Source organism: Simochromis diagramma, unplaced genomic scaffold (assembly GCF_900408965.1).
Source record: "Simochromis diagramma unplaced genomic scaffold, fSimDia1.1 OVJJ01000216.1, whole genome shotgun sequence".
NCBI lineage: Eukaryota > Metazoa > Chordata > Actinopteri > Cichliformes > Cichlidae > Simochromis > Simochromis diagramma.
Window position 1 is genome coordinate 1,568,272 of NW_024386883.1, and position 26,719 is coordinate 1,594,990.

At 41.0% G+C, this 26,719-nt stretch overlaps 1 protein-coding gene across 6 annotated transcripts in view; it reads right to left on the reverse strand.

Annotated features, from left to right (window-relative positions):
* Window positions 1-1,593: 1,593 nt before the first annotated feature.
* Window positions 1,594-26,719, reverse strand: part of LOC120734225 (spectrin beta chain, non-erythrocytic 1) — a 50,274-nt gene continuing 25,148 nt past the window's right edge. For 3 of the 6 annotated variants that reach the window (XM_040032889.1, XM_040032891.1, XM_040032890.1), the window contains 37 exons: window positions 20,499-20,650; window positions 20,079-20,252; window positions 19,690-19,781; window positions 19,520-19,600; window positions 18,381-18,496; window positions 17,943-18,055; window positions 17,658-17,845; window positions 17,433-17,550; window positions 17,173-17,331; window positions 16,770-17,072; window positions 15,514-15,667; window positions 15,004-15,398; window positions 14,656-14,919; window positions 14,362-14,573; window positions 13,920-14,057; window positions 13,593-13,812; window positions 12,908-13,444; window positions 12,430-12,632; window positions 12,230-12,320; window positions 11,986-12,132; window positions 11,557-11,820; window positions 11,132-11,356; window positions 10,941-11,030; window positions 10,269-10,547; window positions 10,037-10,167; window positions 9,728-9,932; window positions 9,239-9,613; window positions 8,898-9,142; window positions 8,644-8,782; window positions 8,441-8,525; window positions 7,987-8,183; window positions 7,706-7,833; window positions 7,526-7,601; window positions 5,696-5,874; window positions 5,396-5,569; window positions 5,229-5,271; window positions 1,594-5,135 (listed from right to left, as the gene is read on the reverse strand). In XM_040032889.1, coding sequence (XP_039888823.1) covers window positions 4,923-5,135; window positions 5,229-5,271; window positions 5,396-5,569; window positions 5,696-5,874; window positions 7,526-7,601; window positions 7,706-7,833; window positions 7,987-8,183; window positions 8,441-8,525; window positions 8,644-8,782; window positions 8,898-9,142; window positions 9,239-9,613; window positions 9,728-9,932; window positions 10,037-10,167; window positions 10,269-10,547; window positions 10,941-11,030; window positions 11,132-11,356; window positions 11,557-11,820; window positions 11,986-12,132; window positions 12,230-12,320; window positions 12,430-12,632; window positions 12,908-13,444; window positions 13,593-13,812; window positions 13,920-14,057; window positions 14,362-14,573; window positions 14,656-14,919; window positions 15,004-15,398; window positions 15,514-15,667; window positions 16,770-17,072; window positions 17,173-17,331; window positions 17,433-17,550; window positions 17,658-17,845; window positions 17,943-18,055; window positions 18,381-18,496; window positions 19,520-19,600; window positions 19,690-19,781; window positions 20,079-20,252; window positions 20,499-20,650 — 6,905 coding nt within the window. In that variant the 3' untranslated portion in view covers window positions 1,594-4,922. Of the gene's footprint in view, window positions 5,136-5,228; window positions 5,272-5,395; window positions 5,570-5,695; window positions 5,875-6,908; window positions 6,987-7,525; window positions 7,602-7,705; window positions 7,834-7,986; window positions 8,184-8,440; window positions 8,526-8,643; window positions 8,783-8,897; window positions 9,143-9,238; window positions 9,614-9,727; window positions 9,933-10,036; window positions 10,168-10,268; window positions 10,548-10,940; window positions 11,031-11,131; window positions 11,357-11,556; window positions 11,821-11,985; window positions 12,133-12,229; window positions 12,321-12,429; window positions 12,633-12,907; window positions 13,445-13,592; window positions 13,813-13,919; window positions 14,058-14,361; window positions 14,574-14,655; window positions 14,920-15,003; window positions 15,399-15,513; window positions 15,668-16,769; window positions 17,073-17,172; window positions 17,332-17,432; window positions 17,551-17,657; window positions 17,846-17,942; window positions 18,056-18,380; window positions 18,497-19,519; window positions 19,601-19,689; window positions 19,782-20,078; window positions 20,253-20,498; window positions 20,651-26,719 lie in introns of all 6 variants that reach the window. The other 3 variants (XM_040032886.1, XM_040032888.1, XM_040032887.1) reach the window with 2 other exon arrangements.

Sequence of the window (26,719 nt, forward strand, 5' to 3'; positions counted from 1 at the left end):
CAGCAGCAGAAAACCACACAGGTCTTTTTTCTAAGAACAGGAAACTGAGGTTAACAATTTGCACAAACTTGTCAATGTCGTATGAGTCTTGATTTCTGTTTTCATTTAGATGATAGGGTCAGAACTTGGCCTAAACAACATGAAACATGATTGTGTCAACTGCAAACTGAGCATCATCTAAACACCACAACCTATTTGAGTATTGTTGCTGACCATGTCCATCCCTTTATGTGTACTAGTCTTCTATCGGCTGCTTGCAGCAGGATAAAACACCACGTCATGAAGCTCAAGTCATCTCAAACTGTACTCACAAGGCTTCCACACCCACCAGATCTAAATCCAAGAGAGCCTTTGGGATGTGGAGGAACAGGAGATTTACAACATGTGTGTTCAGCTGACAAATCTGCAGCAGCTGTGTGATGATATGTCAACATGGACCAAAAACTCTGAGAAATAAGAATTAGCCTTGGAGGTGAATGGCATGACATGTGTAGCAGCGAGGTTTAAGATCTGCTGGAAGAGCAGAGTACAGTCTGCTTTCACTCCAACATTAACATTTATTCAAAGCAGTTATGTGGGGGGAGGCTGTGTGATAAAAGTGACGGTCAGTTTTCATATTTCATAGAAGCAAAAGGTCACAAAAGACCAGATAGCAATTGTGCTTTTGCCATAATTATACTGGTGAAATCACTTTAACATGCTCATGGCTCAGTACCAGAACTATATCAAATAATTTTGTCTACAGGAAACAAAGCCACACCTAGGGTGGCTGAGTGGTTAGCACCATCACCACACAGCAACAAGGTTCCTTATTTAAACCCTGGTCGGGGAATTTGCATGATCTTTCTGTGCCTACGTGGAGTTCCTCTGGGTACTCTGGCTTCCTCCCACAGTCCCACAGTCAGTTTAACGCATGATTCTAATGTGAATAACATACTTAAAGTGTAGCAGATGAAGTACTGTATGAATATATAATTTTTATTCCTTAAACTCAGCCTACAAGCACAATCTGTCTAAACAACCTGCAGTCATTGAAAAAGAAGGTTTTCACAGGACTCTGTGCATCTTCAGTGAAGCATTATATTTGCAGAAAGTTGGAAAAAAGGATACAAAATATTTCTGATGGCCTCTGTGTTCATCTATTCACATTAAAACTCATTTCCTATAAAAGAATGAAATTCAAGTCTCTAACTCAAAGGTAACAGCAAAACAGCTGCAGACAACTTGATGTTCATGTGTCTACTGAAAGAAATAACACTGAATAAGACACTGCAATCCCCCAAAGCTTGTTATGAAGCAGTCTATAGCCAGAAGCGTTGGAGATGGTCAATTGATACAATGAGGAAAAGCAGCTGCACGACATGTCTGGTGGAGGTTTTTGCTGCTAAAGCAAGATCTGTGAGTTGCTAAATAAAGACGTCATGCATGCAGAACTGTGAATGATAATCCTACATGTTCAATAAAGACAAAAAAAAGGCATAAGTGAGTTTAGTCAGAGTGTGTTGTGACAAACCAATCAAACATTCAACTCACAGGCGCTAACAGAAAAGAATGTCTTTTTTTTCTTAACATAAAAGATTCAACAGCATCACGTTCTTGATTAAACCATGTTTTATTATTCCTAATATTAGATGTAGATACACAAGTCAACAAACATTATCTTCAATTTGTAATGAAAATGCTCCACAGCACACTGACATCGTGTGGAAAGGTCTGATATCACAGACGCGTACCTGAAAATGGACAGCAGTTATACTTTTTGCAATAAGTTGCATTAGTAACAGTAGTAGTAATAGGAACAACAGTAGCAATAATGATAATAATAGCAATTAATAATAGTAGTGGTATTAACAGCTCTGAATTACAGAGGAAGGAACAGACATTCGTCAAAAGAAATGAAGGTAGGTGGACAGGCTGCGAGACAGACCACTGGATGAAAAAATGCAAGCTCCCACTAGACAGCAAAGATCCTGCCTTCTTCTAAAAAAGGAAGCTCAAATTGTCACCAGTCTGTTTTCAATCATGTGTAATACTTAACAAGTTGGTTTTCTGCTTCATTAAGTACTCCATCGTTACAAATACTCTTAGAATCAAAACGTAACTCTTTGACATCAATAACACATACTTCTCATGTTCTGGTCAAAGCTCACCAGTAGCACAATGTTATTTTAAAAGGATGCCATTTGCAACATCAAATCACAGCCAGCTAAGGACGTTTCCACAAGACTGGTTTGCCAGGGTCACTCTGCATTAAATATACAGGGCAGTATCAATACGTGAGTGTGTGAAAGAGAGAGAGAGAGAGCTTGTGTACAGTATGTCAAGTATGAGAAATATTTTTGCTTCACATGACCAATTTGGCCAAACTGGTTTGAATCATTCACATTCAAATGAGCTGATAAGAAAATACACTGTGTGACCTTTGAACTTGGATCGCCTAATATCTGATGGAAACTGTTCAGAGCGGTTATCGCTGGAAGGGGAAGGACTCCTTTATTCAAAACTGTGCACAATGTCTGCAAACTCCACTGGCTCGCTTATGTATGCAATGACCTTTTTTCACCTGGATCCCACATTGTAGTTCAGACTGAAACTAACTGGGAGCTCCACCATACACTCAGGAATGCAAACTCTTACAGTTAAAGAGACGAGGCAGGTTTGACAAATTTGGACCGCGTGCTGTTAACTGAACCCAGACTTGTTGCGGCATTCCTATGAACTGACCACTCTTTTATGGAACTGTATACCCATCCAAGCACTAATCAGCTTTAATAAGCTACTTTCAATATCAGTGCAACACAAATAGTTACTTGCAGCTCGTTTGCTTTTATGGGACTCCGTCAGATGTTTGTTTGTTAAACCGTTGCTGAATCTTTGCTGTTATAAGCAGCTAATTCATGCTTGGTTATAAGTAACTGACTACACCAACCAATTAATATGAAGGCAGAATGTCAGGTTGTAGTGTCTACATTCACAATATACTATAAATGCCATCTTCATTTGAAATGTACAATATGTGAGGAGACTAGCAAACCTAACACCTATCATTTGTTTACATAATCCATAGTAGGTCGCCATTTGGTTTATTTTCACCGCCAACTGATTATTACTTGCTCTCCAATTATCAAGTCCAATGTATGTGTATATTAACACATGTAGATGGCATAGATTGGACACTTGGAAGTATAAATCTAGTTGAAATCATGCCACATATTCAAGAGTGCAAAGGCTGATCAAAGAGAGTTGAGGGCATTCTTCTATTTCTGGGGTTGGTGCCAAATCAATCCACTGACATACATAAGGTCATTGCCACAGGTCACTTTTTAAACAAACTTTCGTATCTTTTTATAAAACTTCCTTGACAACTCAATCGTTTGGTGAGTAAAAAAAAAAAAAAGTGGGTTTAGTGTATTTGTAGTGGGTTCAAGTAAGGCTCAGGCTCATATCTCTTTGTTGTAAAGCACACAGCGCATTCCTCAGTGCCTATCCAGTCTCACCTTCACGCACCTCACTTCACCCGTAAAGCCATCTGTCAACCCTCCTTTTGTCCTGCTCAGGTCCCTGTGCTTCAGTTTTTTATCTATACACACTGCCCCCGTGCTTTCACATCAGTAGGTGGAGAACGGAAATAGATATCAGATGACTAAAACAAATAACAAATTGTCTCGAAGATCATCGTTAGTGATGTCAGCTGAAGATATTTTCAAACCAAAAGAAAAGCACAGCTCTGGGAAATCATTCCAGTGATATTAATTTCTGTTTCTGCCCGGTTTACCGATTCTGAGTACCGAAAAGCAGCATCCATCTGGCCACGCTTGATCCGAAAAAACATAAACATGCAAAGTCCACAGCACCACAACTCACACAAACGCACCCACGCACACACACACACACACATGCACACGCTAGAAAACTAATCTTCTCTGCTTTGTACAGAAAAAAGAAAGAAAGTTGAAAATCAAGCAGAAAAGATCACTCAAAAAGAAAGAATCAAATACAGGCAAAATTAGAGATAAAAAAAATAGTAAAACCACTTATTAAATATATATATTATTTTTCCAAGGAAAATTGTGATCACTTACTGCACACTGCTAAAATTCAATGAGCTTTATTTTCCTGTCAGAACACCTCATAAACTGTCATTCCTAAAAAAAAAAAAAGGAAAAAGGGAAAAAAGAAAACAAAGAAAACAAAAAGATATAGTACATACGAGGGCAAGCTGACATTCTCCACAAAACCAAATTTGCTTCTCTCAACAACATAAATCAAGATTATCTACCATCAAATTAGTCTTTGTCAAGCCAGCAACTGAAAAAGATAAATAGTAATAATGATATCAATAATATTGAGATTAATAACATCAATACCAAGAACAGAAGAAGAGATGTAATGTGATCCTTTCTAATAGAGAGCAGTTAAAACTGGGCAAATGAATCAAAATGCAGCAGAGTGGAAAACCATCATCTTTTTTTTCTTTTTTTGTTTTTTAGAGAAACAGTATCACAACAGGGTTAGCTAATCAAGACTCACTGAAGAGCAAATATTCCTACAGAGGAGGATCCGGTTCGCTAGACTGGAACTGTCTCTCTGCTAATGACATCCACCCCCGGTTCTGACTCACACTAATGACCTCTGTTGGTCAAAACAGGGTGAGGGCTCTGTTTGTTGGGTGCAGTTAAAGTGAGATGTGGACTGGATGAGTAATAAAATAAGTGACACATAAAACCAGCAAAGAGGGAGAGAATAAAAGAGAGAAAAAAAAAAAACTTTTCTCAGCTACATGACGCAGCTGTTGACAGATTCCTCGGGGCTTGCACAGAGAGCAGTGTGTTTGTATGACCTGTTTGTACTTTCCTTTATATCTGCCTCAGTTTTTTGAAATTTTGACAAATTTAGTTCCCATCCATGATTTTACAAATGTTTTATTTCTTCTTGCCGAAGAAGCTGAACCTCTTCTCGCGATCCTTCTCTTTCCCATCCTTGTTGCGCATGGTAACGCCTCCAGCTTCACCCGAGCTGGGCGAGATGGGCGGCATCGTCATGGCACGGCTGAGGGGCCGTGGAGCTCCAGGCGAGTCTCCCGATCCTTTTGGAATGGAGCTAAGGATGGACTGAATCCAGGAGCTCATCTCCGCCTTTCAACACACAAAAGAGGCTGGTTATGTTTTATTTCCCCCTAAATGTGTTTTAATGATTTGAGCAATATAAACTTGTTATGTACATCTCACCTCATCCTTTGCTTGGAACAGGTACTCTTTCCCATCCCCTAACCTGCAGTCACAGGGTTGAAAGGGTCAACACTTAGTCAGGGGTAAATTTAACGTCTAGTACACCAATCTTACTATTTCACCGTGGCCTTTAACTTTCAGACACTTCATGCTGTCCGTCTTCTCACCTGAGCTTGAATACGTGTTTCCTTTTCTTATAGTCATGGGCTATTTCACACACAGCCTCTCCCAAGCTGATGGGAACTTCTCCGTGGTATGGAATGCCGTTGCTAGCACTCTTGCCGTCTTTATAGAAACCAAGACTTCCTTTTCGTAGGACACAATACACATTCTGCCAGGACCTGCGGGAACAAATGAACAGGATAAAAGTTAAAATGTTCTACATACAGATTGATATTGCTAACTAAAGCCACGTCAGCATTTCTTTCTCTTTGCACGTGAACAAATCTTCTTATAGCAACGCTCACCTGGTAGCTGCCTTTTTGATGTGAGACTCCATCTCCTGTTTTCGACAGAGCATCCCCTCCATGGTCTCTGGCTCCGAGTCTGCCGCGCCTCTGCTCGGTAAAGTGGCAGACGGATCGACGCGAGACGATGCCAGTCCGCTGTCTCTGCCCGGTCCGTTCACTGACTCAGACTCTGAGCCCTGTGGTTAAAACCAGGACATGAATGGTGGTGAGGGGGGCAGAAAAAAAAAAACACAGCTGGATGGAAGTGGTGATTAGCAAAGCAGCCATTCACAGCCATACACGAAAAAGCTATGATGACGTCTGCTTTGACAGCACTGTATGATTACCTGAGATAACAGCATAGCGAGGGTTCAGGAGGTCTACATAATCACACAGCATTCTGACATTGCACAGACTCTTACTGGTAAAACACACAATTAAAATAACCAAACATACAGGAAACAGGCATGCTACACTAAACTAGATTTTAAATTAATTTAAACTGCTCCAAAGAGACCCAAAATCCAACTTGTGAATACATTTAAATATTATTCTGATGCTAATCTCAGCTTCTTCAGTCAAATAAAAAATATAAATAAATAGTCCTACACTATTGCTCAATTACAGTTCACCTCTAAGACTGGAGATGTTGAGATCTTAGAGATACTGCAGCTTAAGTGTTGTGGCTTTAATTGATCTTATAAACCTTAAAAAACATCCACAGACAACAGGATTTCGCTTCTAGTACTGCGACTATAGTACAAAACGGAAACTCAGGGCACCTTTTGTGTCACGTACTTTTCTACAAAGGATTCTCACGTAACTCCATCAAAAGACTGACACTCAAAGGCGACTCACACACATGGATAAAGACTAAAACAAACTACATATAAATTAGCTTTGAACAGCTACATTTATCACCACATTTACTTTGGGCTCCACATTTACAGTCACTCCTGTCCTGGTCAATATGAGCACATATAAATATATAACTGCATATTTGATCCATGAAAATAGTGTGTTCATGAATCTGCATCATGCCTTTAAACAGCGATGGGGCTCGTTAATGATAGCTGTAGCTCATGAATAAATAAAGCGATGGTTGCATCTGTGACAGAGAGCAATGGCTTCTCAGTAGAAGGAAAAAGGCACTGCAGTTGACCAGGAGCTGAGCGGAGGCTGTGAAGGGGACGAGGGGTAGCTACAAAGCTGACCGTGACTTGGTACTCACACGCTCCTGCTGCTTTGGCTTACACACACGTTTAGGCTCTGATTTCTTTCCCACTGACAACGATAGCGATAATGACTGCTGGCAAAAACGCAATAAGAAATTGTTAAGAAGTCTGGGGCAAAAAGATGAACGTCAGGATATGGCTTGCACTTCTAGAACTGCAGAAACACAGAAATAGTTCTCGTTCATTTAGTGATTTTCTCTGTAGCATCAGTTGCAGAGGTTTGCAACAGTGCTGCCCACAAGCAGCCAATCCATCACCTCTGACACATGAAGTCACCGGGTACTTGTTTTCATCTGCCACTGAAGAGAATCACTCATATAACATGTATGAATTTAAAGTGTAACACAGTTTTCTTTCCAGAACCTAACCCAACGAGTGGCTACATATAATAAACATATCTGTCAAGCAAAACACAACTGCTTGCTAATATACAGCTTGGCATTACACTTCATAAGTTAGATCAAACTGTCTGATGGATATGAATTTTAATGACCTATCTAATAATGTGTGAGATGAAGGAAGACAACACGGTGGACTACATGTTAAATTATGCTGGAAACTCTGTAAAAATCAATGAAGCACTTGAAGCATACACACACAAAGCGTATCTTACTTGTGATGTGTCATTGTCGCTGTGTACTCCGTTCACTGACACGGACTGATTGAGAGTGGTCTGGTCCAGACTGGTTCTGTGTTACAGAGGGAAAAGAAAGCATGTTAATTTTTCTCTCGTAGTGTGTTTTTGCTTTACACGAACACTCTTGTGCTCTACCCAGTCTTCTCTTTGGCGTACCTGGCTGCAGAATCATGTGGTTGAGTTTCTGTCTCAGACTGTGGCACTTCTTCTACTGGTGGAGGAGTAGGAGGTCGCCTCGCTCTCTCCTCTTCCTCCCGCCTCCTCTGATTTTCTTGCTCTTCAAGCTAAACAGTGGAAAACAATTAGCCATTTTTTAGTGTAATACCAAGGGAGTCGGGTTTCTATTGTCTAAATTATAGATGATGCAGAATGTACTATATCCTACACATCCTGCATTTACCAGTGTACTCCAGAACAAGCCAAATCTCTCTACTTACTGTAGTGAGCTTCTCCAGCTGCACGAAGCGCTCTTCCCAAGCCGTGGCGAGTTTCTCAAAGGCTTCATGGCGCTTAATTAGGCTCTCTACTTCATCCACATTTGAGCCCAACTCTGCTGCGCGCACCAGAGGTTCTTGCCCAGCCAACCACGACTCTGCCACATAAGCATCACGTCCAAACTGCAACACCTCCAGCACTGATATGAAGATGACCAAAGGCCACAATATAGAGAGAAAAACAAAGAAAACACAGAGAGGATGAGAAAAAAAGAATTATAATTCAATGTACAATGCTGCAGTTGCATAAAGAGACCTTTAAACCGGAGGTACCGGTTTGCATGTTATCTACCATCTCTTGCGTGTAGCAACTTGCCTACAACACCATGCACTTTTGCCACGGCTCTGTTAGCCTAAATGCACCCGTGTGCAGTCCAAAAATGTGAAGCATGCATACCAATTTGTAAGTGGTCCATCTTGTCTTGCCATTTTTTGTTGATCTTATCTCTTTTTTCCTGGAGTTGAGTCAGTTTTTCTCGGATCTGTAAATAGGTGAACAGGTTCAGATATCAGTTCTTGAGTCAACATGTTTTTTTGTTTTTTGTAAACATGCACTGTTCTCTCTCAAGACAACCGTAAATGTGACCCACTGCAAAATACCTCATCAGATGCATAGTGGTTTTTGTTGATCAAAGTATTTCCCATCTCAACACAAGCAGTGAAGCTGTCTGTCCTAGCGTCAATCTCTGATCTGATGTCTTGATGATTGGCAATTACTAACCCTGCAGAAGATACATCCCTATAAAAAAAAAAACCCCACAGGAGATAGGAGAGGCAGGTTATATATGAATAAACAAGTTATTGTTGAAGTTATTTTATAGTAAGTGGAAATTTAAGCAAAAAATGACATTTACCTTGGGCTGTCATGTGCATCAATCTGCAGGTTCACACCATCCATCCAGAGCATGAGGTCTCGCACCATGTTGAAGAAGCGGAATTTCTCCACGGTGTCCAGCAGGAGGAGCCTGCGAGCCTCGCCAGCCTCGAGCAGGCCCTCCCAGGCAGAAGTCACAGCGTGTTCGCTTCTGTGAATGTCATCCGCTTTCTCACCAGCGTAGGCCTTCTGCAGGCGTGCAGCATCATCCTGCACTTGATTCACCTAGGAGTTCAAAGGAGCAGAGGGATATTCGGTCTCGTATTCACATATTAGTTTCACCATCTAAAATGAGATCACTTTTAGCAAGTGATAACTGACCTGTCCGCTGAGGGCCTGGATGTCATGTTCAAAAGCGGTGTGCTGTCTGTGCAGATGCTGGACAGTGTTGAGGTCACGGCCAAGTTCAGAAGGCAGTGCTTCCCTCTTCTCCTTAACACGTCCAAGCACCTCCATGGCATCTTGATGGAAGCGGTGCAGCTCATAAGAGGCTGCCAACATTTGCGTGCGTGTGTCAATCAGCTCCAGCAGGTCAGCCCAGGCCTCGTTTAAACCGTCTTTCCATTCAGCAACACTGGCGTTCTCAGGATGACCCGACTCAATCAGATCATCTGCCAGCGCATTTACACCATCCACACGCTCTTGGCCGATAGTGCTGGTGTCACGAGCAAACTCCCGGAACTTGTCCCTCAGCATCTGTACAAAGAAAAAGAAAAAAACAGGGCAAAAGGGAGCAACATAATTAATTCAGCTAAATCTCTTTGAGCTTTCATGTCTCCAAAGTATGCTACTGAGAGGAAAAAAACTCACTGTGACATGTTCATAGTCCTGTCCTAGTTCATGGGAGCCAGCAACCACCTCTCTCTCTGCAATCCACTGTTCCAGGTCATCCACCTCCCGCTTCAGCTGGGTCAGCCTCAGCCTCTCCTGAAGCCGTCCCCGACGCTCCTCAGCAAGGTCCTTCAGACCTGCGTACAGCTTGTCAACTTGGGCTTGTCGTAAGGTGATTCTTTCGCTGTTTAATTGAAAATGAGAGAGATGAGGTTATGGGTGTCCTGTTCTATTTATAGAAGGTGAAGTGCGGCATCTGAAAATGTTCACAACGTCTTGTGCTCTCACCTCTCTGGGTGTTCATTGTTGACCATGAGACGACTGCTGTTGGCCAGTTGGTGGATGGTTTGGGCGTAGTCTTCAAGTGCCTGCTCAAGGATCTGGTGCTTCTTGACCATCACTAGAGCATTTTGCTCATCCTGAGAGAAAAAGAGAAAATTATCAACTTTCTTCAAGCACAAGATGTAAGAAAAAAAAGCAATTAAAAAAAGCAATTCGATCTCACTTTACACGAGCTTACCTTGGCTTTTTCTTCTGACATCATGTGCAACTCTTGCTCTCCCATCCAGGCCTCTGCCTCCGCAGCATCGGCATAGAACTGCTGGGCACGATTAGCCTCTATTAGACGGGCATGACGCTTGTCTGTCTCGGCGATCAACTGGTCCCAAAGGCTCTGCAGTTCAACTAGGCGATCCTCCAGAACAGACTGGCGTTCACCATCTACCTGGGTCTGAGTCTTGCCTCGTCTGTGGATGTCATCAATGCGAGGCTGATGGCCTTGAATCTCCTTCTGCAAAGTCTGATTCACAACCAGAGACAATATTCAACTTTCTTAGTTGGCTAACATTCCCTACTCTTCAAAATCTCTCTAAACTCAGTCCAAGTGTCTGTTTAAAGTATTTAGATTCTTGCATGTCAAAGTTTGGAACCTGATTACCCATAAAATTACGTCTTATCTCTATGACAGTGATCAGTGTGTTCAATAAAGACATAAAAATACATCTATTTTTGTACTGTAAATTTATCCAGGCTGTTCTCGACTGTGACTGTGACTTAGATGAAAATGGGACCACATTTCATGAGTAATCAATACCAAACCTTTGCCCTTTAAGCTACTTACAATGCAACACCTAAAAATAATACTGAAAATTTTTAACTTTTTCACGATATATTGAAAAAGCTGTAACTTTACCTGGTTCTTCTTGATTAGCAGCTGTACAGTGGGCAGGTCTTTTCCATGGTCTGTGGAGGTTGCTAGGGGCATCCTTTCTGCCACCCACAGCTGAGAGGCAAAGATTGATTATTAATTATCTTAATATCAGGATATATTTTGTCAGAAACTGTTTATTTTATTGATAAAATCACTAAGGTTATCCCACTCACAATTTCATCCTCCAGGTCTCTGTTGAATTGATGTGCTTCTTTGGAGGCGAGCAGCTGCTGTCTCCTGAGGTTGAGTGGGTCTTGGAGGTTGGCGAAGCTGTCGGTGACACGCCTTTGCTGACCATCTATCTCAGCCAGTCCGGCATCTTCCTGGGACAGAGCCAGAGCCTGAGACTTCAGGGCCTGCACCTCCTTCTCTCTGACCTCCATTTGATGCTCCAGCATCTACACAGAGAGAGCACAAACATTAAAGAAACAAATGCATAACATTTAGCTCCACTAAGCAAACATGGCTACTTGCACCACATTCATTTGATTATATGTAATATTGAACATGTTTAAAAAGTGAGACTTTTTTCGCCCCTTTTAAAAATGTATTTGCAAGACTAATTTTAAAAGTGCTTTTTCTGTACTATGTAGTGTACCTGGTGCTTCTTGAGGAGGATGTTCACACTGGTCAGATCTTTTCCATAGTCATCACTTTGCAGCTGACCTTCAAGGTTTTTCAGCCAAACATCTAGAGCGGAGCAGCTCTGTGTGAAGAGCTCTGCTCTGTTAGCATCAAATAAGCACTGAGCCTTCGTGCGAGTTGTGCTCTCCAGCTCCTCCCACTGACGCTGCAGGTCCTCCAGGGTCTGCTGGACAACAGGTTTCAGCTCAGGCTTCTCAGCAACCAGTGCTTGACCCTCCTGTTAGAGATGAGACACAAAAACAAGCTTGAACGTTATTAAATGTCCCATTTGGTCAAAGTCAGTGCCATTTTCCAGTTTTTCAAAAGGGAAGGTAAATAAAGAAATTAAATTATAATGACATGGATGTTATGATTATACATTTACTGATTTAACTGGCCACACCTTATCAATTTTGTCGAGCCAGTCTTTGTTGGAGGCCAGCTCTGCCATGAATGCCTGGTGTTTCTGCCACTTGCTGTGAAGATTTCTGGCCTCATCATAAGACATGTCCTGAGCCGTCAGCATCTTCTCATTTATCCACAAGGTGAGCTATGAAAAAGACAACAGCATAATGGAAGTTTCAGTTTCAATGTAAATATCAAGATGCAATAGTTTGCATTAGTACTCAACTAAGCCATATTCTTACCTCTTGTCCATCTTGGAGGAAGTGCTGAAGTTCCCGGTTATCCTTAAGCTTGGTCAGCAGTTCATTTGCAGCCTCTTTATTCTTAAGATGTCTGGAGAAAATAAAGGGGAAAAAATGTTTAGCCTTCAAACATCTAATTAAAAATGTAAATAATAAAAAGTTATATAAATATCAGTTTTTCTTCCTTCTTTTACTCTAACCTTTCCTGGATTGAATCAACCTTTTCCTGGATCTTATCCGAGTTTGCATTAGAGTCATTAATGAGGCGTCTTCCAGCTTCCACCACACCAGTTATTTTCTCTTCACTGGCCTCTGTGGTGGTGAGGAAATCCTCATGCTTCTTAATGGCCTCCTCTGCTGCCTGAAGACTGGTGGGCATCTCTGTGTGGGACAGCACGTACTCCTACGCAGAGATGGACACAAAAGGAATGTTAAACATCGTCTCATATGCAGTTTTCATAGGCAATTATCGAATTCCAGTGATTTTTACTTTTTTTTTAAGGCCTTTTTTCCTGTTTATTTATACAACAGAGTAAGACATTTAAAAATGTGTGAACTGGTAAAGAAGAATTTTTCATAGAATATCAGATCCATTTTCTCTGAAACGTGCAGTTATTTGCTTTGCACCAATAAAAAAAAAAAAGTTGTTATTTCATTGTCGAAGAGTATTTTCCTAACCTGGCTGTTAAGGAATGCCTCTGCCTGCTTTGCATCTCTCAGGAAAGTCTGGAAGTCGAAGGCTTGGGCCAACAGGCTGTGCCGATTCTCCCACATGCGCCGCAACTCATGCCAGCCAGTGTCCAATGCCTGGAGCCTCTGGGCCAAAAACATGTGCTGGGCATCTGTCTGACCTTGGGTGACCTCCTCACCAACCGCACGCATCTTTTCATAGTCCTCCTTATAGTTATCCACCTCGTTCTTGATGCTCTCATGCTGGGCTAGCAAACTCTCAGCCTCAGGCAGAGAAGTGGGAATATCCTCTGAAGCCACGGCTGTCTGGGTGCGGGACAGCCAGGACTGGAAGTCATCCAAATCCCTAAGGAAACCCTGTAGCTTGCTAGCTTCCCCCAGTGACTCTTCCCGTCGCTTCATGGTGGCGTTCAGTTCCTCCCACACCTCTTGAATCTCTGCCAAGCGTCCTTGGATCTCTCCTGCTTGATCTGGATGTTCCTTGGCCAACTTTTCTGCCTCATTTCTCAAGTCATCTAATTTTCCCTGAAAAGATAAAGAAAAATATTTAAATTGCATATATTATACTAAAATACCTCATCACAAAACCCTAAATAATACTATATTCATTTTTGCCTTGTTTCACTGGTGTTCTGGTCCCACCCTCCACCCATTACATTTACACCTCCCATACCTGGATAGCCTCAAGGTCCCTCTCCATGCCAGTGAGTTTGCGTTGTAGTGCCATCACTCCCGCCAAGTCATTGCCAAGACCCTGAGTAGATTCAATAACTTTGGTCTTTTCCTTCATCCAAGTCTGGATCTCATTACACTCGAGTTGGTAGTTCTGGATGTTGAGAGCCGACTCAAGATCTTGTTTCTTTTGTCCAGCCAGTTGCTGAAACTCCTTCCATCTAGAGACAACACAGACCAGGCTTAAAATGCTACCTGCACGCCTTTTAAATAATACACATTCCTCAGCAGAAATAGGGTTACAATAATTCATAAATGTAGCTCTGACCTGTTGTTTAGTTGGTCTGTTGTCTGGTGGATTTGGTCTTTGTTACAGTTGTCTGAGCTCAGCAGCTGCTCTGCCACCTGGTTCACATCAGTGACACGGGTTCCTAGGTTGTTCATCTCAGGTTCCAGTGTCTCAAATCTATATCCATAAATGAAACACCATGATTAATTCACTCATTCTATCTATCATAGACATTTCTAGACATTATAGTAGATTTAAAAACACTGACTGTTTATTTTTAAGATTAGAGCTTAGATTAATATAATGTACAATTTTCATCTTTGCTTTATGTCATCAACATTAATTTCCGCGATTACATGTAATGTCATTTCACAACGACAAGTGTCCGTCTTAGTCTTTCAAACATGAAAAGAGTTTGAAGAAAAATAATTAATCTGTCATCATCTTTGGCATTCGAACCTTCCCTCACCCACAGACTCACCTTTGCTGTACGACCTCCAAGTCCTCCAGCTTTGTAGGGATCTCCATGCCATGTAACCACTGTTCCTTTTCCTCCACCCAGAGCTGACAGGCACCAGCTTCACTGAACATGCGGTAGAGGGCCAGGGCACCTTCCAGAGCCTGGCGTCGAGCTGCTGACAGGGTCTCCAGTTCTTCATAACGTTGTTCAATAGCAGGCAGACGACCATCCACCTACAGTCAGCAATAGGCAGTAATTTAGTACTACAAACAGCATGCAATCATTGAAGAAGTATGAAAAAGAAAGCACACGTACTTCAGGGTAATGTACATAGGCCTGTGGCAGTGCTTGGACCTGCTCGTGCAGGGAGTCGATTAGGGGGTGGTGACTCTGGATCTCCTCTTCTATCTCCCTCTGCTTGCGAGCTAGAGTTTGGGTAGAGAACTCATCGTGGCCCACCTCCTGACTGGATACCTGTCTAAGTGTCTCCATGATCCATGCCTCCATGTCATTGGCATCCGTCTGAAACTGATGCAGGGCCACGGCTTCCTTAAGGCTCTGCTCTCTTTGCTTAGTTGTCTGAGAAGCATCAAAAATAAGAATATTATGGGTAAAAATGCAATATTTGAAGAAAGCACCTTAGAATTGATGATGAACATTTACCTCCTCCAGATGGGCCCACTGTGCACGGATGTCTTGAATCCTCTCAGTTACTTCTGAAGCTCCAAAGTGCCCTTCTTTAACCAGATCTTCTCCAGCAGCAATACTGTTACTCAGGGGGCCATAGCGGGCTGCCATCTCATCCCTGAAAGCCTCATGTTTACTGAGTAGGTGAAGGGCAGAAGTAAGGTCACGGCCACAGTCTCCACTAGCCAGGATCTGTTCCTGCTCTCGGATCCAGGCTGCCTCCTCTCCGAGATCCCACAGGAACTGCCACAGACGCCGTGAGTCCTCTAGGCGCTCTCTGCGATTCACAGCAAGCTGACCAAGTTCTTCATAGGCTTGACCCAGCAGCTCAACCTTCTCACTAACTAGTCCAGGCTCACAAGGTTTATAGGCTTGCAATTAAAAAAAGCAGAAATACACAGAATTTAGACAGTGTGCACAAAGGGTCAGACTAAAATTGCATACTCTGTACACACAAAATGTGCAAGACCATTTTTTAAGACTTACCCTGCTCATGGGAAGTGAAGCGGTTTGCAGCTCCTTGCACTGCCTTGATCCTCTCTGCCTGAGCAGAAATATCAGCCTCTACCAGATTGTGCTTTTGCAGTAGGTCTAACACATCATGCAAATGTTTTCCGCTGTCCTGAGACTGCAGACGACCCTGAAAACAGAAAGCACAGTCCAGTAGAATATTTCCCAGTTTTATCTTGTGAAAATCGACATTTAACTAAATATATATTCAATAAATAACGACTCTTTTTGCCACAACATAAATGTAATTTTTAAATAAAAAACACTAATAAATCATTAGTGCTTGGTGACTTCTCACATATCGGGTTACAAACACATCACTCAGAGCTATAGACAAGTCACATCCAAGTAGCTGAGATTTTATACTACCCCATTCTGTTGGTTACTTATAATATCCTTATAGGGTCAGGTCAGCCCAAAATTATATCTATAAATTTTATCTCTTGCCTTCAGTGTGATTTATCCATTTAAATCTGCAAAACCTGTGAGTAATTTCATTTTAGAATTACTTTACGTTTTACCAACCACAATCTCTCTAGAGAAGAAAGCATCCGTTTATCAGAGATAAGAAGATGATGCTAGTGACAGCATGACAGAATCTAAGCAGCTGGGCTGTAACGTTAGCTAGCTGCACATATGTAGACAGTAAAAGAAAAATGGTTCCCACAACTGCTATTCCCATTGCTACTGCCATTCATGGAAGTCAGGTTTTAGTCAGTTTGGATTATACAGTATAAATTACATAGCATAAATGATACTTCACACTGTTCATCTATTTAAACGAAACAAGGGGTCTGATATATTGGCAAATGTGTCAGTGGCAATCAGGCATTACTGGCGCTTCCTTTGGCCAATCAAAATGTCAGCACATTTAAGATAACTCTTTATTGCCATTGCGCAGTCATTCTTAGTACAATAGTACAACGAAGTTGGAAAACACAGAAGAAAGGCGCGTAATTCTAGTCACTGGAGTCTACCTCAGTCGACCTCAGTAAAGCCAGCAAAGAAAGGTAACACCAATCAGGCTAGGCCTGCACAAAGCTAATTACTGCTATAAAGTGCTGACACTAAAGCTGTCAGGGACATATGTGAAAAACAATTATGTTAATTGAGGATTAGGAAACTCATTTTTGCTAATTAAAACCTCAAGAGAATGCAGGAATCAAAGTAGTAATTCAACACAAAGCGCAGTCAAATTTATGTAAGCTTCTGTTTTTTTGTGGTAGCTTTACCTTCTCATCTGCCATCCAGTCCATGATGTAACGCATCTCCTGAAACAGCCTCTGTAGGTCACGGTGGGCATTCAGACGCTCTCTGCGTGCAGCCAGAAGCTCTTTCAAGTATTCCCAGAGTCGAAGCACATTATCCCTTCGTGCGAGTATGCGCCGCACATCATGATATCCCTCTGCCTCCAGCTCTTTGGCGACAGCCTCCACTGCGGCCACACGCTCCCAGTATGCTCCAATGTCTGTCTCAATTGCCTCGTGTTTACGAGTGGCAGCTTCCACTGCTCCCAGGTCAGTTCCAAAATTATCCTAATATCAGAGAAAAAGAAGCCCATGATTGCATCATTGTAAATCTATTTACTGCATTCAAATCAGGAATTCAAATTTTGTTTGTGTTTTTTCAATTTACCTGAGACACCAGTCTCTGGTTCTCGCTCAGCCATGTCTCCCGCATAGCAGCTTTCCGGTCAAAGCGAGCAGCGAGCATCTCCAGTTTCTCCTGGCGAATCAACTCATTTCTCAGTGCCAGCTCACGTTCATGTTCTGCCTTTTCCAGTCGTTCCCATGCCTGCCATGCAAATATAAGCCAGGAAGCCTGTATCATCCAGAATCTACAAAACGAACATTGAGTTGGAAGGCTGTACTTGCCTTTTCTAGAACAAACCATACCTTATTTATGTCAGAAATGAGTTTTCCCTCTCTTGGCATGTAAACCTTCTGATTGTTTGCTCTCATCTTGCTTTGGATAGTAAAAAGAAGAACCTCCAAGTTTCCTTTCTCTGTAAATCTGAGGACATCAGACACTGATAGTTAACGTACTGCATAGCGTCACCATTTTGGATTACAATTGATTACCAAGCACTGACTCATTCACTTAACCCAGCTGACACTCACTTGGGAGGTTTCTCCACAGTCCTGTAGGAGTTAAAAGCTTGGAGCTGGTTCTGTACAGCACTCAGAGAGTTAGCTAGCTGCCGATCATTGAGTGTCACTATGGTCTGCTCGATCCACTGCAGCAGCTCAGAGGCCAGGGTCTCATACTTCTCTATCAGCTGGTCGGCCTCAATAGCATAGTCGAGCACCTGAAGTGCAGAGAAATGTATTATTTGAACTGGGGACATAAAGTCAGTGTACATCTACTCACTTTCACTCACATAAATGTATACACACAAAACTAACCTTGCCAATTCGTTTGCCCTCCACTGCCAGGGCTTTCATCTTGGAGAAGTAATGATAGTAAGTTGCCACATAGGTAATTATAGACTTTTCATCAGGCTGATCCACATTGACATCTTGAAAAAAAAAAAAAATAATATGGTTAATATAAATATTTACATGGTATTTATATTATATATACTATAATATTTGCATCAAAACACTCTGAATAACACGTGGGAAAGTGTTTATATCTTTAATCATGCTTTTTGTTATGTCACTATAGCTGACTTGCTACAGTGATGCAGTGTTGCCTAATCTAAAATTTATTGCAGTAATCCTCTATAGCCAAACTCTCGCCAATCTGTTTCAGGCAACAGCTTAGTGCCTTAGCAGACAGATCAGGCCATCAATGTGACTTACAAGAGCGCTTTTGTTGTTGTTGAGGCTTTAAACACTCACCTTCTGGGTCCAGCAGCTTGGTAAGCCCCAGTTCCTTCTCAGCCACATTGAAAGCATTTTGGAGATTGTAGTGAGCGTTGGACCTCTTCAGGTTGTCAAACTCAATCAGGTCGGGTCTGCAGAGGATTGGAAACAATTGTGACTTTAATGAGAAGGAGTTACAGAAGAGTGCAAGGTGCAAGCAAATACGAATATCGGCTGACTTATTGCAACTTGTTGTAGTACAGAAGAAAATGTTTTCAATCCAAGGTGCATAAAATGTTCCTCTAGAACTGGATGAAGTCATCTGCATGAAAAAAGGCTTCTGATCATGGATGAAAACCACACCTGCAAACTAATGCCTGAATGATGCTTTCATTTACAGTTGCTGGTTGGTGGTAGAAAAGTATGAAAGGCGTTCGGGTGAGTATATTTTATTAAAACCTATAGGATATTATAGCATGAATGCATTCACAAAAAATAAAATGAGGACAAAAAGGACTAAGCATAATGTAATTTCTTGCATGATAATGTAAACGACAGACAGCTCAGTGGTTTGCGTAACTACCCTACAGCTCACTAACTGCTCTGAAAGCCGTGTTTGCTTTCATCTATCAAGTATCACCCTTATCACCCTCACAGTATGCAGTCATTGTAAGGAACAATATGCTCTCCTCTGTTTGAGTCATATGTGTTTAGGCTACACCTTTGGCTTCTACTTTACAGCTCCATTTAAATGTTAGCTATTCATGAGTTACCAGCAGAGTGTGCAACTGGGGTATCAAGTATGGCTCTTAATAGAAAATAAGTGGGTTATAATTTCTGTGATCTAGGTCATCTTATTCCCTATTTATTTTCATCCTTTCAGGCATACTGCAGACTGAAAAATGGGAGGAGCAAGTGGAGACCTAAATAGAAAAGGGGATAAAAACACCCCAGAGATGGGAAATGGTTCTGCGACAGGTGCTCCTCATTACGAAGGGAATGAAAACCATTAAAATACAACACTCCCTTTTGATTTGGAGGATGACTAAGTTATCTAAAAAACCTTACAGTAAGAAACAAAAACTGCAATTACACTGAATAAGTAAATGCATAAAAAGGGCTGCTTTTACTGTAGCTGTTATCAGTGATGTGAAATACATGAAGAAGTCAATGACCTGTGTTTGTGCACGATGGCATTGAACGCTAGACCATCTCTCCAACTGGTAGTGAAGTTGTGTATATTCACATTTGGGTATCTGAAAAGGGCAGATAAGAATTCATTAATCATTAGCTCAACAAAGAAAAATTCAACCCTTCTGGTTCTCTTTTACTGCTCCTTTCTTACCCAGCAGTTTTCATTTGGCACCAAAGCAGCAGCGCATCTTTAGCTGATTTCTTCTCCTTATTGTCCTCAGTTTCCACACTGATGTCTTGAATCTGTAAGTATGGTACACATCCAGTCAGGTCGGAGCTTCAATAATAACTGACCTTCAAATGTTATTGCAGTAGTGGGGTGTATAACATTTAAGGAAGTCAAGTAACAACAGTAAGTTCATAACTACAATAATGGCATAAAGAATTACTTTTTAAAATTATGTTAACTTTTAATAATTCAGTTTTTCTGGGCATGGCTAAATCCAGAGACCTGACATCCCAAAGCCCAAGTTCAGCAACATGGTGACTGAGGTGAGAGGGAAAATCTGTAGAGCTCATCACAGCTACTTTATATATTACCTGGAAGCGAAGGATGATGGTCCAGATGAGACCCAGGGTGAGACGGTGATTCCCATCCACAATGTCATGTGAGCCCATATTTTCCAGATGAACTTTTTGCTCCTTAAGAAACTGTAGGGCTTTGTCAACATTTTCAAGGCAGTGGATACGCATGCGGCCCTTAGTAGGTTTTGGCTAGGGGAAGCAGCAGAAAAATACAAGTTGACATAGGTTGACATTGTTGAAGAAGACAGGGCTTGGCAGGAGTTTAAAAAAAGAAAAACAAGTAGAAGCAAAAGAAGTAAATCACATATTTTTAAAAAAAAACAAAAAACAAGAAATGAAGCACATGATTTCTCCTTCCTCCTGACTTGTGAGGGTCATCCTGAGGGTATGGGTCAGGATTGGGACATAAAGCATTAGTTCCTCTGTGATACTAACCAGCTGTTCTCCTGAGAGCACTTCCAGAAGGCGGATTAGCATGCGCCCATCCCGTAGGTCGGTGTACAAGTCACCAATGCGACAGGTCACTCGGCCTAAGTGAGAATTTACCCATTTGGTAAAGGTTTTCTTCTGTACTGCTTCACGTTCATCTGCAAAGGATGAAAGAAAGAGAGGGGGGTTAAAGCCTTTACACATTACAACAACATAAACTTTACTATGAACTGTCTTCAGTGCCATTACTCTGTAGGAAATGCATATTTACAGTAAAAAAACAAAAAACAAAACAAAACAAATGTCTATAGTTTTGATCACATCTGAGCTCAGCCAGGAGACAGTAAGTCATAAGGACTTAAGCCCCTGCCCTGTGCAGTTCATTTCACAGACAAGCTATGCCATTAAGTCTTTAGAATCACTAGTGACAGCTTAGTGAGAGGTGCTCCCTCCACAGACCACAGTTTACCGATAGCTCTGCTAATGTGTGCATTGCTAATTACTCTGAAGACGTCAGTTTAGAAACAAGACTGTGCAAAACCAGCATGAAGTAATGGCATTTAGTGAGTACTTTTTATTGTTCCTTTGAAAGAGCAGGGCTGAAAAAAGGAATCACAATAAATTAAGCTGTAACAGCAGCTGAGACATATGGACCGGGGGAGTAAGAAGCTAATCCTGCTCCACCACCTAACAAGGTGACCTCATTTCTAGGATACAAGGTCTCCCTGCCTTTTCAAAACACTATTCTAGCACTGTACTTACAGCACTGCACCTAATGCAAGAACAACTTAAAATTAGACATAAAACAGGGCAGAAGTGCAACTCAAATCTAATGAGTCAAATTTAAGAAACTCTCCATTGCAATCTTGCGCCCTCTCGCTAGTGAGGTCAATCAGTTTGTTCATAAGTTAGTAGTTAATTAGTTAGTTAACAAAAAATCTCAAAGGCGTTGCATGTGGTGCTGTTCAGGAGCACTGTTTGTTTAAGAGACCGTATTAGTTGCTGCATACGCTGAATTTGCATTTTGAAAACATCAACACTTGTTCATTTGTCAAAACTCCCCAAGCAGGAGGTAAGGCCTGGCAATGCAAACTACTTTATTGCTCTAATGAAACATTATGCAAAGCTGAGACTGCCCACTCAAAGACCTGTCCGATACCTAGTCAGTTCATGCAGGAGTGAGAGGCTGCAGTGAATAAGCTTAACAGTCATATAAAAGTGATCCGTGAGATTAGAGGTCAGCATCCCTATGGTAACTTTAGTGGACTAAAAAAACATATAAATACATATTAAGCTGAGTTCATAACCAATTGTTTGCACGACATTTACTGAAATTGACCGAAATACAATAAAAGAAAGTAGTGGAAGGATTACTGAGTCACTTCAAGGTTTAGTCATTTGTATTTCTGATTATTAGATGGATGCTAAGCTACTCTGGAATCAGTGAACAATCTAAGCTGAACAAGCTGCAGTAACCAAAGACTGCTGTTGCGTAATAAACTTGCATTAACGGTAAACTCAAAAAGCAGAACATTTTGAAATCTCATGCACGTCTCCATGGGTGGAACATCAAATCAGTGGTATAATTATTTCAGACTGAAGGTGCTTCCTCCACATTGCAGACAGCGCTCTTTGTTTCTTGTAATGTTGCGCGCACAGCAAACTCCAAGTAATCTGTAATTAATTGTCCATTTATAAGTATTTTCATTTAAATAAACCTTTCATTAAGCATGACCTCTCGCAACCAGGCCCATGTGGTGTTCGTTAATATTATATTAACATGGTGTCAATGATGTATATAAATCCCATGAGCATCCGACTTGCCAGACTGCCAACTACAGAAGGACAAACTTGTCGAGTCTCATTTTGCCCACTGAGACTCATGTTACAATGTCTTTCTAGCCATTTCACAACCTTGAAATGAAATCTCAAGGACTGATCACACTGCCAAAAAAACATCACCAAGAGAGCCTAGAGAAGACTCTGCATCAGCCTTATGGCGTATGGACTGCATGCTCAACCTAGTGAGCTAAACCGCCACTCCAGTTTTTATACATTTTTAATTAACTGATTAACGTATTTATGTTTTGAATACATTCACTTAGCCAGGAGATTGTTTTACTGAACCAGCACTGAACTGAGTGTCTCAACGAACATTTCCAAATAACAACAAGCACTTATCATGCCAGAATTTCACACAAAACCACACAGGAAGATGAAAGGAAGTTAAATTTACATACAACTATAAAGTATTATTTACTGATAATGTTACACCCTGTTGGGTGGGACAGCAATTACTGAGAACATGTGCATAGAGTCACTAGAGTTCCAAATAAATAAATCACTGAGTTAATACTCAAAATTATAATGCAGAAACCTTGATACAGATTGCCATCTGACTGTGTTCACTGGATGCACAAAAAACATTTCAGTTAACAGATACAAAGATACATATAGGAAGTCAGCAGAAATTAAATAAATCAACACACTGAATGTTATGACAAAACCAAGCCAAAGAGTTTGTAAAGCTGTGATTGTTCCTACTACCACTAGAACTGTAGTAGTACTAGGTCAGAGTAATACTAGTAAAGGAATAGTACTCTATTGATCAGGCCATTGTCTTAGAATGGCTAAACAGAACTCACTCTTAAGTTAAAGATATGACGCGTGAGTCCATTTAAAGGTTAAAAAATGTACAAAACTTCATTTAAAGCAACTCTGATAGTAATACTTGACAATATGTGCAGACACCTGGCACTGTTTATTACATGGTTAGTACCATTCTTAGACTAGTCAGAACTACGAGGAGAATGCATTCTGCCCAGACACACAGGTTCCTTAAAGAATACATGCAACCAGAGACTGCGACCACCTACGAACATGACGGTGAACAAAAACATACAGTCAGCACAACACCAGAGCAGCTTCAGGACAAGTCTCCGATTTTCCCTGAGTTGCCCAGCCAGAGCCGAAACAAAGTCAACACAATACTCATATTACACCTATGGAGAGAAAAGAAAATGCTTCCCATCCAAAGTAATAAAGGTCTTTACTTTTGTAATTTAGAGATTTAAGTTTTAGATTTTTAAAAACCCCAAACCCCCAAAACAAACAAACATCTTTACAATTATTGATACTATAAAACTGAAAGAATGATAGAATGAAGAATCTAATTCAGTTTAGATAAGACGTGAAATGTTTGCTTTTTTTTAAACTTGTTAAATTTTTAATAACAGAGTTATACAAACAAAGACAAAAAAGCAGGTTGTAGAAAGAAATGTTAACTCAAAACAGGCGACAGGGCCGGCTACAGCCATGGCCTACAGGCATATATGGTGAATAGCTGGAACTCAGGCTACCATTTCAGCTATCAGCCCGACAGTCCTGAGGATAGGTGTGTTTTTACCAGTTTTACTGGAACTTAAGAGATACGCTGACAAACAAGGAATAGCATTGTCATCAAGCAGCTACTCAGTCAAAGAGCTTTAGTATAGGATAGTTCTCTAGATGTTGCCATGGGATGAGCTAGTAGTGGATTGTGGTTTGGGCTTTGGTTCTTACACCTTTTAATAATAGACTATAACAAAGCCCCCTTTATTTGTTTCCCCATATTTCTCGTGTCTAACAATGACAGATTATTCAGTTATTAAAGGATTGCTAATCAGTATGAAGTTGTTTAATAAGCCAGAAAATAAGGACTTCTGTTGCACAGGAGCGCTGTGGAAGTGGCTACATTCCTCTTAAGGCTTGGTCATGTTGTGACATAGCACCCAGCAATGAGGAGGAGGCAGTGGGTTGGTGGGCAGGGGTCCTAAAAAAAAACCCATAAAATGCTAGTACCTACCTCGCCTGTGCTACACTCCTAATAACAATGCTGCCGAACAAGAAAACCAGACAGACAAACACAGACATCAGTCTCTGACGTGTTTGCTCATTCAAAGCAGTCAAACACAAACCTGTCATCAGAGGTGGATATGGTAGATAAGTGTAAAACTACTGCAGCTGTTGCTTTTGCAAGTGCAAAGCATGACACGTCAACTGTAATGTTAGTTCGTTCACATCTAATTGAAATTTTACATTTTACTAACCTGCTTAGCTTCCACAACAGGAAGTCTGGTGGTGCACTATGTATTTTGAAAAGTGTGAACACTGATGCATGATGGTGACAAAAGATAAAGAAAGCTCAAACTATGCTCTACTTATAGTGTCAAATGTCTCACGTCATGTGAAACACCTTCAGGGTTTCCAAACACTGTTAGAGAATTACACAACAGACAATATGAGAGAAGAGTGAGAAAACTGGGGCTTTAGAAGCCAAGTCTGATAATTACTAGTTTGTCTTGCATTGTCTTAGCTCTCTTCTTCAAATAAAAACACTAAAATAAGTCCGCAAACTTCACAGTTTAAAATAAAAGCTCTCACACTACTATTCATTGTGATAACACCGTTGATCTACTTGTGTTTACATACCTGTAATTAGCACTAAATAGACAGATAGTGCTCTGGATGTTATATAAATCCTAGCATATACCCCATGTCAAATGAGGATTCAATCTACTACTATATTATTTATTTTTAATTCAAAAACATATTAAACTGGATACCCTACCACTAAATGATTTCACAGCACATGTGTCTGACATAAGAGTAAAATGTACCCTGTATTTAGGTATCACTAAAACGAACTTTATAAATGTAGATTTAAGATCCTGACTATCATGCATTTCTTGCTCACTCTTTTGGAGTCTCTTTGTGCAAGGTAGAAAAACAAGTAATTAAAATTCTAAATGTCATGTTTTTCCTCTATTGTTTACTAATAACAGATCAAAACCTGTGGTTAAAGTCATCGCTAAATGTTTCAAAGGCACATTCGGGCATGTCCAGCCACTTTGAACATGTTCGTGTCTGGTAGTAAGCTTTAAGTATATGTCAGAGTGAGGGAGGTGAGGGCCTGTCTCAGCCAGTGCCCTCTTTACAATTGAAGGTTCGGGGGTTTAGTTTGCTGCTGCTTTTCTATTTCACTGTCAAATGAACTTGGGCACTGTTGATAACGATGATTATCTGCAGGTAATCCGAACCAATATGCCGCCAGACTTAATCCTGTCTGTGTGGCTCATAGTGCCCGGGATCATGTTTGGTGATAACATGGAGACAGATACAACACTAACACTGACTTAGTGGCCCAAGGCTCAGAAGGAAAACCATAAAGACAACAGTCTTTATCAGCAGTGGCAGTTTATGGGGTCATATAAAGTTTAGGACATCATTTGTAGGAAGTTATTGGTTTTTTATTTGTTTTTGGGGGTTTTTTTTGTTTTGTTTTTTAATATGCCAGCATATAATGTGGTTTTTTAATTCAGTGGTCACTGCTGCATCAAGGTGTAATAAATAATGATCACAGGAAAAAAAAAAAAAATCACATGACTGTGTACATTAAAATATGTTTTTTTTACTTGCTGTGACCCCGCAGTGTGCAGTGTAACTGAGACAGGATATTGTTTGGCTGGAAATTTCACACTCACACACACTGTGTTCAGTTTGCAAAAAACAGGACTATCGTTTCAAAAACATATTTGCTGCAGCACAGCATGTGATCATCATGATGGTTGCCATCTCGGCCTGTCAAAAAAGCATTCATACAGCAAAATGTACAAAACATTTAAAATAACCCTGAAATACGAGGCAATAAATCAACTGAACAAAATCAGTAATCATCACTTTTTGATTAAGACTTTGAGATTATTATCCACTGCTGACAATGTCACTGATAAAATTAATTTCCTTTACGAGCCCACGTCAAGGTCAGAATTGTTTGTGTGTGTTACTGTATACACAACAGAGACTGGAACAGGACTTAATGCCAGCACTGTTTCTGCCCCCGTCGCTCATCAAATCTTGTCTGTTTGTGCTGTACATCACGAAGACAAAGCATTAGTGAGGGGGGGCAGAGGGCAACTTCTAATCCTTTAAAAAGGTCAATTTGCTTTGTTTCTTATGAATTCTGCATCCATGCACTGCGTTGGATGACAGTGCATTCTGGACTCCCAGTGGCATCGCTTTTGCACGCTGGACAAGGAGCGACGCCATCCATAAATAACTTTCCACAGTAAGCACTTCAGATAAAAGGAAAAAATGTACACTGCAGATTTTCTTCACCTTTTCTAAGTAGGATCACCCACTGTCAAACACACTGGGCCATTGTGTTGCGATTTCTTTACTTACTCATA